Raw genomic sequence first — 17,052 nt, 5'->3', positions numbered from 1 at the left:
GTTAATCCTCATTATACAAGAAGACATTTGAACTCAAGCAGTAACTGTCAAAACTTTGTAAAGGTCAATCTTTAAATACCAGCTTTATTCAGGAAAAGAGGTCAAAGACAAATACGACGTTTTGATAACAATCAGGTGTACATCAGTAGCTGACTGCAGGTGAACTACAGGACACGCAGCAGGTTCTCACTCCACAGAGCAAGGGCCAGGTTGAGTTTGTCCTCCTGTGTGGGCAGCTGAAGCTGGGCAACAACCAGCTGCTCTGCCAGCTGGAGCTGCCGCAGGGCCTGGAGGTAGGACAGGGGAAACTGCAAGCCCTGCAGACACAGACATATGGTTGGGGTGGAGACCTTTTTCAACACACATGTTCAACACACATCCATATAGTGCGCTTCATTGTCTCACTGTCCATGTCCAATCAGAAGGTAAACCCAGGTCCTTCTTCAAATACCTGATGATATAACACAGCTGCACATCTCACTGGTATTGATTGGTGGATATTTTCAGCATGTGACGCTCAGCCTCACAGTCTGGGGTCTTTACCTTGGAATGTAAAGCACCTTGAGATAACTGCTGTGAACTGGTGCTGTATAAATAAAGCTGCCAGTGCTAACCCTCAGCCTCCCAGTACACACACCTATCGGGTCAAAATCTTACGCCAGCTTGTTCTCCAGTTATGGCATTAACAAGACTTTCAGAGAACATGACCTCTGACCTTTATGTTGAGGTCACAGACTTGAACTGGTCCAGTTCTTCAGCAGCAGCACCTGTGTGTCAGTGTGAACCTCCTACACTGCCTGATCCGAGTGACAGCACCCGACCAGCTTTTACAGTTGAGGATAAAAACCCTTAAAAACACTCGTTTTAAACCAAACATGGACAAATGTTTCGGTTTTCGCGGGTCACACTAACTGTTTCGTGGCTGTTCGAGGTTTCGTCACAGAGGATAAATATCTGTGGCGGTGGATTTCTGCACCTCTGCAGCAGAACACTGTTGAACATGTGTTATGAATATGAAAGGACCATCAGCGAGGTATGGCATTACCGTGGAGATGCTGCGTTCTTCCTGGTCATCACAGCTGTCGCCCATCATGTGACCTTCTCTCTGGTTCTTCAAAGAATGCAAGACAAATACTACCAGCTCTGTGGCGTCGTCCTGAAACACACACAGTTCAGAGCACACTGTTAGAGCGCACGCACAGAACCCCAACAGGGCTGCACATTTCTGTACTTACAGCCTTAAAGGACTCACTGTGCTCTGTGGGCGGGGCTCCACTGTTATTACCACATGGTCTTTAAAGGTCAGAATTACTGTATCCTCCAAGCCAGGACTCTTTCCAGCTGTGACACACACCATATGTTTATATGCACAAATGTACATCACTGAAAAATCGATCTGAATGCATCCATGACATACATGGTGAAGACAGCTGCTGCTGGCAGTAAGGAGGCAGTCTGTTCATGATGAAGTCTCTCTTCATGTGAGTGAAGCCCAGGTCCTGCGCCCCAGTTTCCATCTCGTCAGCCAGAGCTCTGAGGCTGGCGGCCAGCCGCTGGTTGGTGTGCAGGCCTGCACTGCTGCTCTACACACAGACATGCATGTGACTGTGAATGCATCTCATTCATATTTTACATAATTCAGAAAGCATTAGAAGTTGAGCTGTAATGACAGAGGCACAAATACAGACCTCGCTCTCTTCTGAAGCTATTTTCGTTTTATATTCATTCTTAGAAGATAAATCTTCTAAAAACTATGAAAGCAGTGCATTATGAGGACCCGTTTACCTCAACATTGCTCCAGTTTCAGGGAAAAAGATCACAGAACAGCTTTAAGTAATTATGAGTCAATTAAAAACAGCACATTGCAGATGTTACACACACTACCTGTCAAACGTTTGGACAGAGATTCTCATTTAATGCTTTCTCTTTATTTTTACTTCTTCAAACTGATACAAACTGAAGACATTAATATAATAAGCATGACGGGTGGAATTATGTAGCAAAGAGAAAATGTATAAATAACTCTACATATATTTCAGATTCTCCAGCGCCCCCCGCGACCCTGAAAAGGATAAGCGGTAGCGGATGGATGGATGGATGGATATTTCAGATTCCTGACAGTAGACGCCCTTTGCTTTGTTGACAGCGCTGCAAACCCTCGGCCTTCTCTCAGTGAGCTTCATGATGTAGTCACCTGACATGGTTTCACCTCACAGTGAGCCTGTCAGGGTTCATCTGTGGAGTTTCTTGCCTTCTTAATGACGTTGGGACCATCTGTTGTTTGTGTCAGGTTGGTGCACAGCTGACAGGCCTGTTTGACAACTGTTAGAAACAGTCCCTCATTACTTTAAGAACTGAAGGTCAGTCAGTGCATAAAATTGCTAAAAAGGTGAACGTATGGTCTCTACGTGCATGGTTCCCACTGTGAAGCATGGAGGAGGTGTGATGATGGTGTGGGGGGCTTTGCTGGTGACGCTGTTGGGGATTTATTCAAAACTGAAGGCAGACTGACCCAGCATGGCTACCACAGCATCCTGCAGCCACAGGACAGGACAATGAGCCCAAACACACCTCCAGGCTGTGTGAGGGCTGTTTGACCCAGAAGGAGAGTGATGGAGTGCTGCACCTGATGGCCTGGCCTCCACAGTCACCTGACCTAAACCCCGTGGAGATGGTTTGGGATGAGATGGAGCGCAGAGTGAAGGCAAAAGGACCAACAGGTGCTCAGCATCTCTGGGAACTCCTTCAAGACTGTTGGAAACCACTTCAGGAGACGACCTCATGAAGCTCATGGAGAGAATGAAAGAGTGAGCAAAGCAAAGGCTGGCTTTGACCGCTACTTCACACTTTTTGTTTACTGCATGATTCCACATGTGTTCATTCATAGTTTGGATGCCTTCAGTGAGACTCTACGATGTAAACAGTCATGAAACTAAAGACAAACCATTAAATGAGAAGCTGTGTCCAAACTCCTGACTGGTACTATGAAACCATCTCATATACTGCCATAGATTCTTCAGCGTGCAGTCACAGACAGAAAAAGCATCTGTCAGGATCAGTTTGGAATAATATGTCATGGGAATACAGAGATGGTGTTCATACTGTCGTGATTACCAGTAAGAGTCTTCTGGCCATCCCCTCTCTGAGGCTGACTTCCCTCCTGCTGCGGCCACACAGTAAGCTGGGAAATACGTCCAACAGCAAATCTCCCCATGACCTGACAGCAGGCGGGGACAGTGAGACAGTGTGGGACTGATTAGCAACAGAGAACTCTTCTGGATCTCATTCACACACCAGTTTTGTTTGAGCACGACAGAAACAATCATCATCAAACCCATCTGTTATCAGTGTTTGGAGCTTTGAACAGGACCAGTTCTTCTGTTTCTTATTGGCTGAAAACCTGATGATGTACCCTGACTTTACTCTGCTGAGCAGACGTCTGTTCTACTGAGTCGAGTACGAGTCTGTGTGCCGGATCAGTGGGCAGTAGTTTTACTGCACACTTACTCCCTGACATGCCAATAAAGGAAAAGGAAGTGCGATTTCAACAGAATCTTTTTTTTTATGAAAGTTGATACTTTGTAAAAACAAACAAACAAACAAACAAACAAATCACTTTCAAAATTCTACATCGCCTTGTTGTCAAGTCACTGGATTCATGAGATTTTCATTAAGTGTAACCTCTCAGGTCAACGCCATGGAATTTGAACTCTTCTGAGTTAGTAGATGCTCCTACAGCAGGGTCTCGAACTGCAGGCCTCGAGGGCCGGTGTCCTGCAGGTTTTAAACGTGTCCTTGATCCATCACAGCTGATTTAAATGGCTAAATGACCTCCTCAACATGTCTTGAAGTTCTCCAGAGGCCTGGTAATGAACTCATCATGTGATTCTGGTGTGTTGACCCAGGGTGAGATCTAAAACCTGCAGGACACCGGCCCTCGAAGCCTGCAGTTCGAGACCCCTGACCTATGGTATCAATCTGAAACTACCTCGGTCTCCAGTTAGCACATTCGCAAAATTTTTTATCTGCTACTATCAGCCTTTTAGGGCTTGGGGTAAAAAGGGGAAGAAGAAGAAGCTTACATTCTCTGGTAGGTGCTGAGAGTTAAGTGGATGGAGCAGTTCACTCCTGCCGGGGTTCTGGCTTGATGGATGGTTCCCCGAGGAAAGTACAGCAGATCTCCAGCCTGTCCAGAGAGAAGACTTGTTCATACTTAAAACACTGTGATTAACATGGTCAGACAGAGCTCTGTGTTACTGGTCTCGGTTAAAGGTTTTGTACATATAAACACAGAATAAGTTCAATTATGTCTCACATAATAAAGCAATGACATGACTGTTCAAACTTAGTTTAAGAATTCAAATCAAAAATCTTTGTTCTGTGTAAAAACTTCAAAAAGTATCTTTGTTTCATAATAACTGTATGACCTCATAGTGACATCAGCCACAAGTAGTCCTCACACAATGAGGCAATACTTGGAATGTGACCCATCCTTGTAAATGTTGAGTCAAATTGTTACATGTTGTCATTGTGTTACTTAAATTTGTAAGTCTTAGTTCAAGCAGCAGGATCAAAGACATTCCTTTGTCTCGGACCACCTCCCCAGCCTGTTGGTGGGGGGGCTGTAGTGTTTTATAGGGACACATCCTATGAGAGGGTTCTGTTTCTTACTTAGTGACTTGCGTCTTGCTGTTGTAGTAGAATTATCTTGGCCTTCCAGCAGTAGGTCTGTGCTACACTGACCCATCAGTAAAATTCACATGAAATTCCTAATTCAAACCCAGCCCTTTGTTCTCATGTGGCAGTGTAGCTGAAGGAGGATTCAGGGTCACTGATCCAGCTCTAACTACATGTTTTATTAAAAGGAAAGTTTGAAGCCTAATCTTGAAAGTAGAGATAGTGTCTGTCTCCTGAATCCAAACTGGGAGCTGGTTCCACAGAAGAGGGGCCTGAAAACTGAAGGCTCTGCCTCCCATTCTGCTTGAAGCAATACCACGCTATGAGGTCTGTAAGATACGACTGGGTCTGATTATTTGAGACCATGTGCGAGACAAAGGATTTCAACCCTGATTCTGGATTTAACAAAGACAACAGAGTCAAGCACGTCTGATTTGAGCTCCTTTTCTTTTCCGCCTCTGTGGGAGAAACGTTTAAGGAACCATTACTACTGCTCCTCCAGGGACTTCTGCACCCCTGCCCATTCCTACAAAGACATTCCCAAAGATGATCATACGTTTGAATAAAAATGAACATTAAACCTTGAACAGAAGATGTACTGCAGAATCAGATCATACTTGCTTTAGCTGATATAAAGTGCTGTACCTTCAGTATAATATCATGAGTTGGGATGCCAATACTGTCCTCTGACTGCACGCTGTATTCAGCTGCCAGTGGAACAGTAGGATTATAAAGACGCCAATGTTTCTGTCCCTGCAGCTGCAAGATAAACACCTGTGCACAGAGCACCATGGAGATTAGCAACACGTATGCTGGACCGCACATTACTCACATCATCCACAGTTATTGTTGTACCTCTACATCATCATAATGAGGTGGAAGGCCCTGCGACTCCTCTGGGGTGATATAGATGTTCGAGCCCACCAGAGCCCCAAAGAAGCACTCCAGCTTCTCCTGAATCCTCCACAGCTCATCCTGACAACACACAGAAGACCTGCTGAGAGCGGCCTCCACATGCACAGTGTTAGCTCCACAGGTACTTGGACAGTGTCATGATCTTTGAAATCTGGCCTATGTTCACAGTGGGTGTTGAATTAAACAGTTCAGGCTGATTGGAGTGAAGACTTTAATCTGAACAAAAGCTGTGTCGCATACATGTGACAGCGCCGAGCCGGAGTTAAATCTTATAAGCACAGGCTCATCGAGGAATATGACAACAAGCCTTTGCTGAAGTTTGACTGCTACGCCGAGCGTGTCGTGCTGGACTGCAGGGCGACGAGGCGGCTGACCACAGACGGAAAGCTGACCGAGGAGGTGGATGCCTCGGTGACACATGTTCGACTATGTGAAGGGAAAGTTGCTGCAAGAAGCCAACGTGACACTGGTTTGAACTTCAGAGATCAAGGAACAGTGTGAACGAGTAAAGCTGCAGATGGCAGCGATGGAGGGGAACTTTAATACAAGCAAACACTGTGAAGATGGGAAAGAGAAAACAGATAAACGTGGGGGTCATTTTGCTAAGGAACAGGCGTGCCTCAGGACGATCATGTAGAGAATACAGTGGAAAGCAACAGTGAGATGTGTGCAAACAGAATCAGAGCCAAACTATACGTTTGTAATGAGAGATCAAACACAGTGACATGTACCGTTGGTGAAGTAGATCTGTAATGCCAGCTGACTTCACTGCATCAAGCAACAGGAGAGCCAATACTCAGCAAGGAAACTGCAATTCAACTAGATGTGCTGGGAGTGGTTGCAGACATGTCCAGGGTGACATTAAAGCAGAAATAAGACACAATATCCACACACAGCGGCACACAGTTCCTATCTTTGACACCCACGTGGACACAAGTAAACGGTGACGTGAGAAGGAATGCACATCGCACAATCCGAGGGGTTAGACTGGAAAAAGGAACTCCGGAAGGACGTCACAATCCACAACTGGGACGAGCCCGGCAGAGCTACTCTTCAAAGGACAGTAAGAGGAAAATCCCCACAGAGACACAGATGAGGAGGAGGAGGGAAGATCAATGAGCACAGGGCAGAAACTCAGTGGGAGACAAATCCCCCACTACATTCAACAACACATCAGATCAGGTGGTCAGGATGGATGGAGAAACACAGATATCACACGAAACACGACTGAGCACAGCAGCAAACAGGCTGCAGAGACTAACAGTGAGCCGAGCCTGACTGAGCCCCCACCCGTGAGGCCTCATGGGAGACCAGGATGCAGTGCTACTGGTTTAGTCTAACATGAGGTGGTGGATGTTGAAAAGAAGAAACAAAGGTGCTCGGCAAGAAATGAAATTGTTTGGTGAAAAGGAAATGAGATGGTCTGAGAGAAATGTGTACATGGAACATCCAGACACGGGTTTGTGAACAATGCTCGGCCATAGAAACGTCTTCAGTTTCATGTACTGGTGATGTGTGTGGTCCAGAGGCGAGGGCGCCAACACAGCTGTGCAGACAACAACTGCTCATCACAGCTGGCCATGTATCGGCAGCGCACCAAACACACTGCATACACAAAAAGGAAACAGGTGGATGAACCATGAATGCAAACTGGTCCAAAGGCAGCAAAGCCATGACACTCACCTTGAACCTCTGCGGCTGGTGGTACTGGACGGTGGCTTTGTTCTGACTCATGATCTTATTGAGAACACTGTGCTTCACTCGGCCTTCCTTGTTCAGAAGCTTTTTCTTGCCGTTGACGCAGCGAACGACGTTGATGTCCCTGTAGTACTCGAGACCCTGAGAACACAGGCTCTGCAGGTCACACAGCTGAAACAGGGACTGGTAGTACGAGGCTGTGCCAGGATCAGACCTCTGCAGATGAAGAGGCTTCTTCTCCCAATACTCTGAGAAGAACCGATCTGTCCCCATCGGCTGGATGAGGCTCTCGAACAGTGTGGCTGGGCTCTGGAAGCAAAGGGGTGAAGTGTCGCTCTGCTCCTCTTTGCTTCGTTTGACAGCGGGCTGCTCTTGGTCAGCGATCCGTCTCTTCACACTCGGAGTTTTGCTTTTCTTTGGCATCTTTTCAGTCTGCACACAAGTCCAGAGAATATTATTAGAGTTAAAGCTACACATTGAAGGTTACTGAATTCATTATCTGATCATTCCTATATCAAATTCCTTTTCTTGCACGGTGAGCGCTGTTGAGCTGTGTCTTACTTAAACTGGCCAAAGTCTGCTGGAGCAAACTGGGAACACTTGATCATCCCACTGAGCCAGTCTGTGGATCAGCTGTGTGGAGCAGACAAACTCTTAGCTTCTCCCGCCTCTTTCACCGCTCACACAGCGACACCTCTGGTCAGAAGGAGTAATAGCACCCACAGAAGCTCGTAACGTTCAGATTCAGTCCATACAAGCTTGTACACACAGCACAGCCCACACCGCAAGCATCGCTGCGAACAGAGTTTTCTACCCGAACGGTGTTTGGGATGGTCCCGGATCAGGATGGGCTGACGGAGCACCGGTGAAGGTGCTCGGTCATAAAGCGGTGCTCGGATCACGAAGACGCCGTGACAGCTCCATCACAGCCATAGCAAAGCGACGGCTTTATGTTCCACATCACCACATCCAACAACCCCACGCACTCACTCACCTCCCAACACACCTCCACTCGAGCTCGATGACGACCCCGGTCAGCCACACGTGTGACTTCACAAGTGTTTTCCAAATTATGTCCGACTGGAAACTCACACCAGCGTCAGAACACGGGACATGTAGTGAGACACAAACGGTGACTTTAGCGTTTTACACGTGTCAGATGGTCCGAGAGGAAAACAGGAGCAGGACGTTGCTCGCTGTCGGGACCAGCGACACGCATGCGCTGGAGAAAGCCGGTGTTGTGCCAAAAACTGATTTCCAATGTTTCTGTGTATTTTTTATGTGTAATATCTTTACGTATGTTCGTAAATAGACTTCGGTGAACAGGGTTTACAAAGGGGTTATATATAGAATTAAAACAATATCTGTTTTTCAAGTATCTTTACAACTCTCTGCTATTGTACTTACATTATAACCAATCCGGTCCTTTATCCCCACTTAAAATATTTTTACAGAAATATTGTAATATTTGCTGCCATTTCTGCTGTCCTCTTGGCCAACTTACTCTTACAAAAGACATTTTTAATGTTAATGAGATTTTTTTTAACTGCATAAATAAAGGTTATATAAAAGTCGCTGCCAAAAACTGATTGCGGCTTCTACCTTGTTACACGAATGTTGTTTGTGGCTCAATATGACTTTGTGTCATCCATGAGGGATGCATTTGACATATGTTTCACATATTATAGGCCATCAAGTTACTTATAGCAGTTTAAATACGAGCAATCAGTTTTTGGCAAATACCGGAAATCAGTTTTTGGCAGACAATCACTTTTTGGCACAACACCGGCACCATCAGTCATTCAGCGGAGGCTCAACAAACCCACTCACAGAAAACACGCAGACGTGTTCGGCTGCTGTACCGGGACACCGGGAGCTCTCCCCCAGCATCGGAAACAAGTCACGGCCTTGAAAGTTGTTGACGGTCACCAGCGTCGCTCTGTGAACACGTTTAGGGTGTAAAAGCATTTCACAGACACGGAATCAAGTGAAACACAGACTGTAAAACGGAGCTTTCCCTCCGTGACATCACAGCTGCAGTGCATTAGTGACGTCACCATGGACTCTGGAAACTTGTTATTTTGAACTTGATTTACATTTTTATTGCCAAATGTTTTTTTATTTCATTTCTATTCCTATTGGGGATTGTTAAAAAACGTTTGATTATTTTCAAATTCATGTGTTTCCAGGGTCATTAATTGAATTTGCTGTGGGACAAGACAACAGGGTGATATTCACAGATGGGAAGACCTGAGCAGGTGAGGTCCTGGAGCCTAGAACAGCAGGTTTGCCCACAGGAAGCACAGATAAGAGTTACTGAAATAACCGCTGACTTTCATTACACGTTTTTAAATTAAGTGACCAGTATGAAAACATACAGAGAGATGGGACAGACTTAATGGCGTCCTACATTTTCTCTGTGTAATTCATTTTCTCTCTCTCTCTTCCATATATATGTATGTGTGTGTGTGTGTGTATTAAATAGGGGGAGAGGTGCCTTTGGATAGTCACCTGAATTTATTTCCACAAAGAAAATTCAGGTACCGTCAACATAAAATGATGCTCCACTGAATTAAAGGTTTTATTGGAGTGGAGAAGAGGAGTGACTGTCTTCAGTTCGGAGATGTCCTGGACCAACCTTACATTACAGTGGATCAATCTTCCTTTCAAGAAAAAAGACTGTTTCTGCAATATGACTCAACATTCCTATATGACGATGAGCAGTGAAAGTATAGGTTAGTAGTTTATAGGAGTCTGAACCCAGTTTCCCCCTTCATGGGCCACCCTGCCGCCTCCCAGCTCCGTTCCAGAGCAAGTTCAACGGGACATGTTCCACACAGAGTGCTTAACTCGGGCCGGCGTTCCTGTCACCGGACCCGCCAGAGGGAAAGAGAGCCAAAGTTCACAGCAGAGTGAAGCTGACCCCCCACCCACTTGAAACGTAAAGGCAAATAGGCGGAGCGGTTAGTGCTACGTTTGTGCAGATTTGTGCAGGTAAAATTAGCGTTTGTGCTGCTACAGTATCTGAGATATTAAAAGTTATATTTTTTGCTGATGACATCACCATCCCCCCAGACTGCTCCAAAACAAACCAAAATGGTCTACTTTTTTAGTGCTACGTTTGTGCTGGTTTGTGAAGGTAAAATTAGCGTTTGTGCTGCTTCTGTTTTAAAGATATTAATGAAAATGTAAAGGTCAACCAGCCCCCCCCCACATTACCCAAATCCAACAAAAGTGGTATCAAACGTTTGTGCTACGTTTGTGCTGCAGAAATTTTTGTTTGTGCCGTTATTATTTTAAAGATATTAACAAAAATTTCTAGAGGTCAACCAGCCCCCCCATATTAATGGAATCAAACAAAATGGATGTCAAACGTTTGTGCTGGTTTGTGCTGCAAAAATGTTTGTTTGTGCTGCTAACATTTTAAAATGTTTAATAAAATAACGTCTTGATGCGTGCTTAATCATCCAGGTAAGTAAATCCCAAAAGGTTGATTCTGTTCATCTGGACATTTTCAGTTGGAGAAACGTTTCGTCACTCATCCAGGTGACTTCTTCAGTCTCAGCTGACTGCAGGTTTCCCCAACCATATAAACAGTACATTTGCATAGTGAAGGAAACTAGCGCCACTGAATGAACAATGTGCCGGGGGGTTAATTCCATGATTGTTAGTATGCAAATTCTTATGACCATTGATCAATGACAACTAATCAAAGCCTATTGATCAATGGCCATGAGTACCATTCACAGAAAGTGGGGAATGGCTACAATCACAGCATTGTAGGATGGCGAAAGATGTACCCTTGGGCCCCCCTTCTCGATCCAGAGATGGTCAGCATCCTGACAGCCCAATGGACGAAGCTGTCTCTCAGTCTGCTGGTTCTGGCCCGGAGGCTCTTCAGTATCCTTCCTGATGGCAGCAAACTGAAGACGCTGTTGAAGGGATGAGTGGAGTCACCTGTAATGGAGACGACCTTCCAGATGAGGCAGGTGCAGTAGATCTCCTGGGGAGGGAGGCAAGAGAGGTCCCCACAATGCTCTCGACTGCTCTCACTACCCGTTGTCATTTTTTCCTGCAGAACCCAATGCAGGAGTCATACCACACAGTGATGCAGCTGGTGAGGATACTCTCAACTGTGCCTCTGTAAAAGGTGCTCATAATGGGGGTTGAATCTCTTGTGCTTCTCAGTTTGCAGAGGAAGTAGAGTCACTGTTGGTCTTCTCCACATTCAGGGACAGGTTGTTGTTGCTGTACCACTCTGGCAGATGGTTAACTTCACCCCTGTAGTAGATCTCGTCGTGGGTCAGCAGAGTGAAGAGAAGGGAGCTCAACACACATCCTTGGGGAGCCCCCGTATTCTGTGTTCTTGGGCTGGAGGTGTTGCTGTCGACCCGTACTGTCTGCTGTCTTCCTGTCAAGAAATCTAGCAACCCGTTATACAGCAAGGTGCTGATCCCCAGCAGATCCAGTTTGTGAATGAGTTGCTGGGGAATGATGGTGTTGAATGCTGAACTGAAGTCTATGAACAGCACTCTGACATATGAGTCTCTAGTGTTCAGATGTGTGAGGGCTGAGTGAGGGGCAGTTGAAATTCCATCATCGGCTGAGCGTTTTGACCGGTATGCGAACTGAAATGGATCCAGGTTGGGGGAAAGCAATAATTTGATTGGATGCATGACTAACCGTTCAAAGCACTTAACTTAATAATGATGGAGGTGAGTTTGACAGGACGGTAGTCCTTAAAGCAGGAGATAGATGACTTCTTGGGTTCAGTAATGATGGTGGAGGGATCTCCACACACTGTCTGGGGATTGTGTCACCACGGTCTGTAGAGTGGGCTTGTAGTCTGTGATGGTTTGTATTCCTTGCCACTGCCTCCAAGTATCTCTGCTGTCGCTGAAGCTTTGCTGTAGCTGATGCCACGTGACAGGTTTGCCCTTGCTGTTCTTAGACTCACCTAATTCCCGGCTCTGAAGGCTTGCATTTTTCAACTTTAGGAGCATTTAAACCTGACCTGTGAGCCATGGTTTCTGATTGGCCCAGACAGTGATAGTCCTGGTCTCTGTGACATCATCGATGCATTTTGGGATGTAGGCAGTGACAGTTTCTGTATATTCCTGAAAGTCTGTGGTGTTGTCGTGTGTGGCGGCCTGTGGTGGAAAAGCAGTGCCTCTGAGGAGCCTTCTGGCCACACCTGTACCTGCTTACGAACTGGTTTGGTGACTTTGAGCAGGGGCCTGTGGGAACCCATGGCACACCTAGATTTCTGCCTGTACTGACCCTTATGCAAAATAGGTGGAATTAAGACACAGTTCCAAAAGCAAACACAACTGATCAGTGCTGAGAGTGGTCCTGTTGCTGAGGTTGGGATGATCCTGTAATCTCTTATGAACGACCTCCAACGCTTCTATGACTGGGATGCAAGTGAAGACAGATGTAACATCTCTCTCTCACTGTACATGTACTGTTTATAAAATTAGGGAAACATAACCTGCACAAACAAAATAATTTGCAGGACAAATGTTTGACATGAATTTTGTTCGATTTGAAGAAGGTAGGGGGGGCAACTTCACTCACGGGTGTTTATAAGGTTAGGAAACCTGCAGTCAGCTGAGACTGAAGAAGTCACTTGGATGAGTGACGAAACGTTTCTCCAACTGAAAATGTCCAGATGAACAGAATCAACCTTTTGGGATTTACTTACCTGGATGATTAAGCACGCATCAAGACGTTATTTTATTAAACATTTTAAAATGTTAGCAGCACAAACAAACATTTCTGCAGCACAAACCAGCACAAACCAGCACAAACGTTTGATACCACTTTTGTTGGATTTGGGTAATGTGGGGGGGCTGGTTGACCTTTACATTTTCATTAATATCTTTAAAACAGAAGCAGCACAAACGATAATTTTAGCAGCACAAACCAGCACAAACGTAGCACTAAAAAAGTAGACCATTTTGGTTTGTTTTGGAGCAGTCTGGGGGGATGGTGACCTTTGAATGACCTATAAAATAAAGTTTAATATCTCGGAAACCGTAGCAGCACAAACGCTAATTTTACCTGCACAAATCAGCACAAACGTAGCACTAACCGCTCCGCCTATTTGCCTTTACGTTTCAAGTGGGTGGGGGGTCAGCTTCACTCTGCTAAAGTTCACAGTGTTGTTTCACGGGCACTTATTTCGTGCATTCTGTATTAAAAAGCCCCGACACGCGCATCCAGGCAGTTTGCCGAGGGCGCTGTCGAGTGTTGCAAAACACATGAAAAAAAATGTTGAAAAACAGAGCACCGTCTGCCATAACGCAGCCCGTGGAGACTCGCGTTTCCATGGCTGTGATGACGCAGATGAGCCCGTCACCTCGCTCGCCTGTGACAGAGGTGACGGGACGCCAAAATGGCGTGTGGTTCGCGCTGCGACCACAAGGGGGCGCCAAAACGCCATCTTCGGTGGAGTGGCCAGTGAGCCCTCTGTCTCTCCACATGAAGAGCTGGGCCACCTGCACTCAGTCAGCATGGGTGCTGAGGACATTGAAAAAGGGCTACAGGCTGCAATTCAGTGTCGCTCCACCACAATTCAAAGAATTCGTTTACTCTCGTGCTCCGGGCGAGTCCGCCAGTTTTCTCCTGGAGGAAATTTCCACCTTGAGAGACAAAGGAGCTATAAGAGTTGTCCCTCCCGAGGAAATGCACAGTGGATTTTATTCAAGGTATTTCCTTGTGCCAAAGAAAGGGGGGAGGGGGATGAGAGCCATTCTGGATCTCCGTGCCCTGAACTGGCATTTAAGGACATACAAGTTCAGGATGTTGACACACGCCTCGCTGCTACGGTTTGTACGAGCGGGCGACTCGTTCACATCAATCGACCTGAGGGATGCTTATTTCCACATCCCCATATATCCCCCACACTGAAAGTATCTGAGATTTGCTTTCCAGGGGATGGCATACGAGTGTGTAGTCCTGCCTTTTGGTCTCTCACTGAGCCCAAGGGTGTTTGTGAAATGCACCGAGGCAGCAGTGGCCCCGCTCATGGAAAAGAGCACATTGACGCCAACTCAATGCATTACTTTCATAGGGCTCAGCCTAGACTCCCTCCGAGTGAGAGTCTCTGCAGACTTTCATATCAATGTGGTCAACGCCATGGAATTTGAACTCTTCTGAGTTAGTAGATGCTCCTACAGCAGGGTCTCGAACTGCAGGCCTCGAGGGCCGGTGTCCTGCAGGTTTTAAACGTGCCCTTGATCCATCACAGCTGATTTAAATGGCTAAATGACCTCCTCAACATGTCTTGAAGTTCTCCAGAGGCCTGGTAATGAACTCATCATGTGATTCTGGTGTGTTGACCCAGGGTGAGATCTAAAACCTGCAGGACACCGGCCCTCGAAGCCTGCAGTTCGAGACCCCTGACCTATGGTATCAATCTGAAACTACCTCGGTCTCCAGTTAGCACATTCGCAAAATTTTTATCTGCTACTATCAGCCTTTTAGGGCTTGGGGTAAAAAGGGGAAGAAGAAGAAGCTTACATTCTCTGGTAGGTGCTGAGAGTTAAGTGGATGGAGCAGTTCACTCCTGCCGGGGTTCTGGCTTGATGGATGGTTCCCCGAGGAAAGTACAGCAGATCTCCAGCCTGTCCAGAGAGAAGACTTGTTCATACTTAAAACACTGTGATTAACATGGTCAGACAGAGCTCTGTGTTACTGGTCTCGGTTAAAATTTTCCAGCTTGTTCTCTTCCCAATCGTGTGATCTAACAACTGACAACACAACAAGGGCGAACCATTGCTGATGCTTTCGCTCCTTTAGCCCTTTGTTTGGCCTGCTAAAATGGCGCCTCGGCGGTCACGCCCCCTCCTGTGACATCACGCTCTAAAGCCCTATACTTTTAATGATTGGTTTTTTTCAGTATGTTAAAAATGTTTCCCCCTCTCATTAGCTCTGTATACGTGTCATAGTTTAGAATGAGAATACTTTATGAGGCCACAGTTACTCCAAGTTAGTAAGAACATGAACTCACTAAACTAAATGAAATAAAAATGTGACGGTTGGTGGTTTGATTCCTGTCTGCCGCAGTCTGCATGACAAATATTCCTGGGAGAAACCCAAGCTGCTCTCCGGTGCATCCATCAGAGTACAGACAGAGAGCACTGAAAGTGTGTGTATGAATAGGATAATGAGCCCAGTAGTTTAAAGCTGTTTGAGTCAGGTAGAGTAGAAAACCTTCCATTTATCATTTAATATGAGATATTTCACAGTTACAAAGTAGCTCTAATCACAGGAATCCCAGTTACACAAATTGAACATCTATAGTTGACACTGAGGTGTCAATCTGATCGCATTTGACTTTGTAACTTTGTCTGTAGTGGATGTGATATTATGGCTGTGTAGCCACTGCAGTGTGTACGTGTGCTTTAAATACACAAATATATTTTCCTTTAAAGAAACTCAGTTCAGATCCCTCGCATCATCAGAAAGAAGAGACTGGCTGACAGTCACAGAGCAGCCACCCACACTGAACAATGAAGTAGTAAATAGTTGGAAAATGTCACAGGCTCAACTTGCTTATGGTGTAACGGGTTTTCCTTGCAATGTGAATCTTTGTGATTACCCATCATGTCTTTTCTTCTTCTTTGTCTTTGAGCGCTCTGGTTCTGACACTTTCCACCTGTGCTATGCTGATGGTATACACACCTAAATGAAACACAAACACATTGGAGGATGTAATGTGTTTATGTTTTCTAAATCCAATCTACCAGTGAAATACGGGCCCTCCTCCCCAGACACGACTTGTGCAAACTCTTCCACTCCAGTAGATGGCAGCCTGACATCAGTCAGCAAGACTCATATTTTAAATGACTTTATTTTTAAGATCAGCTCAAATCACATCGTAGAAAAAGATGAGCCTGTCTGTGAACTATGTGTCATTTCATTTAAAACAACATGACTATGTGTAAACTTGGGGCAATCGTGGCTCAAGAGTTGGGAGTTCGCCTTGTAATCGGAAGGTTGCTGGTTCGAGCCCCGGCTTGGACAGCCTTGGTCGTTGTGTCCTTGGGCAAGACACTTCACCCGTTGCCTACTGGTGGTGGTCAGAGGGCCCGGTGGCGCCAGTGTCCGGCAGCCTCGCCTCTGTCAGTGCGCCCCAGGGTGGCTGTGGCTACATTTAGCTGCCATCACCAGTGTGTGAATGGGTGGATGACAGGTTGTGTAAAGCGCTTTGGGGTCCTTAGGGACTAGAAAAGCGCTATACAAATACAGGCCATTTACTTGGACTTTATGCAGGGCTTCAGTATTAACTCGATGGTTTTAACGGCTTCATTTATGATCCGGTTAGCACTTTGATTCAGAGCTCCAGAGCTCTTTCTGTATAACACTGGATTCTTTTTTGAAATCCTGTAGTGCTGTATCTTTTGTGTTTTTAATGATTATTTTGGCCTTTTTCTGACTTCATTGGATGGGTACGGTGAAGACTGACAGGAAAGTGGAGGGAAAGAAACGTGTGACAAAGGGCCGCAGGTTGAACCCAGACCCACCTCCTGCTCATCCCACTGCAAATAAAACCACAGCATGTAGTGTAGAATGTCTTAACTTTCTAAACTTTTGAAATGAAATCCAAAACAGCTCTGGATTCTGTTATCGCTGTCCCGTCTGACCTGTGCTCCACTGGAGATGTTTTGACATTAAAATACAAAACTGATCTTGTGTTCAGACCATCGTGATCCTCTCGTCTCATCCTTTATCGGTTTATATAAAATCAGCTGTCAG

The 17,052-nt window shown here is 45.8% G+C and overlaps 1 protein-coding gene across 4 annotated transcripts; it reads right to left on the bottom strand.

Annotated features, from left to right (window-relative positions):
• Positions 1–58: 58 nt before the first annotated feature.
• riox2 (ribosomal oxygenase 2) lies at positions 59–9,329 on the bottom strand. Of its 4 annotated transcripts, none has more exons than XM_026182167.1 (10): positions 9,121–9,329; positions 7,276–7,722; positions 5,533–5,652; positions 5,323–5,451; positions 4,083–4,186; positions 3,115–3,217; positions 1,418–1,583; positions 1,253–1,341; positions 1,046–1,156; positions 59–317 (listed from the first exon to the last, which is right to left on the bottom strand). In XM_026182167.1, the coding sequence occupies exons 1-10, from the start codon at positions 9,256–9,258 to the stop codon at positions 165–167; spliced, it is 1,560 nt and encodes a 519-aa protein (XP_026037952.1). In that variant the 5' UTR covers positions 9,259–9,329; the 3' UTR covers positions 59–164. The 4 variants fall into 4 exon arrangements, with proteins under 4 accessions (XP_026037952.1, XP_026037953.1, XP_026037954.1 ...); XM_026182168.1 differs by lacking the exon at positions 9,121–9,329 and adding an exon at positions 8,285–8,506; XM_026182169.1 differs by lacking the exon at positions 9,121–9,329 and adding an exon at positions 8,297–8,506.
• Between the last annotated feature and the right edge of the window lie 7,723 nt (positions 9,330–17,052).

Source organism: Astatotilapia calliptera, chromosome 10, assembly GCF_900246225.1.
Source record: "Astatotilapia calliptera chromosome 10, fAstCal1.2, whole genome shotgun sequence".
Classification (NCBI taxonomy): Eukaryota; Metazoa; Chordata; class Actinopteri; order Cichliformes; family Cichlidae; genus Astatotilapia; species Astatotilapia calliptera.
The sequence above is the reverse complement of the archived record's forward strand: the minus strand, read 5'-3'. Positions and strand labels throughout refer to the sequence as shown.

Bases quoted from the DNA above. Each gene is read 5' to 3' on its own strand.
- riox2 (XM_026182167.1), bottom strand. From the start codon at position 9,258: ATGCTTTTACACCCTAAACGTGTTCACAGAGCGACGCTGGTGACCGTC. The intron at 3,218-4,082 runs GTAAGCTTCTTC...GCCTGCTGTCAG, and splicing joins CTCAGCACCTACCAGAGAAT to GTCATGGGGAGATTTGCTGT. The intron at 1,157-1,252 runs GTGAGTCCTTTA...TGTGTGTTTCAG, and splicing joins AGCCCCGCCCACAGAGCACA to GACGACGCCACAGAGCTGGT.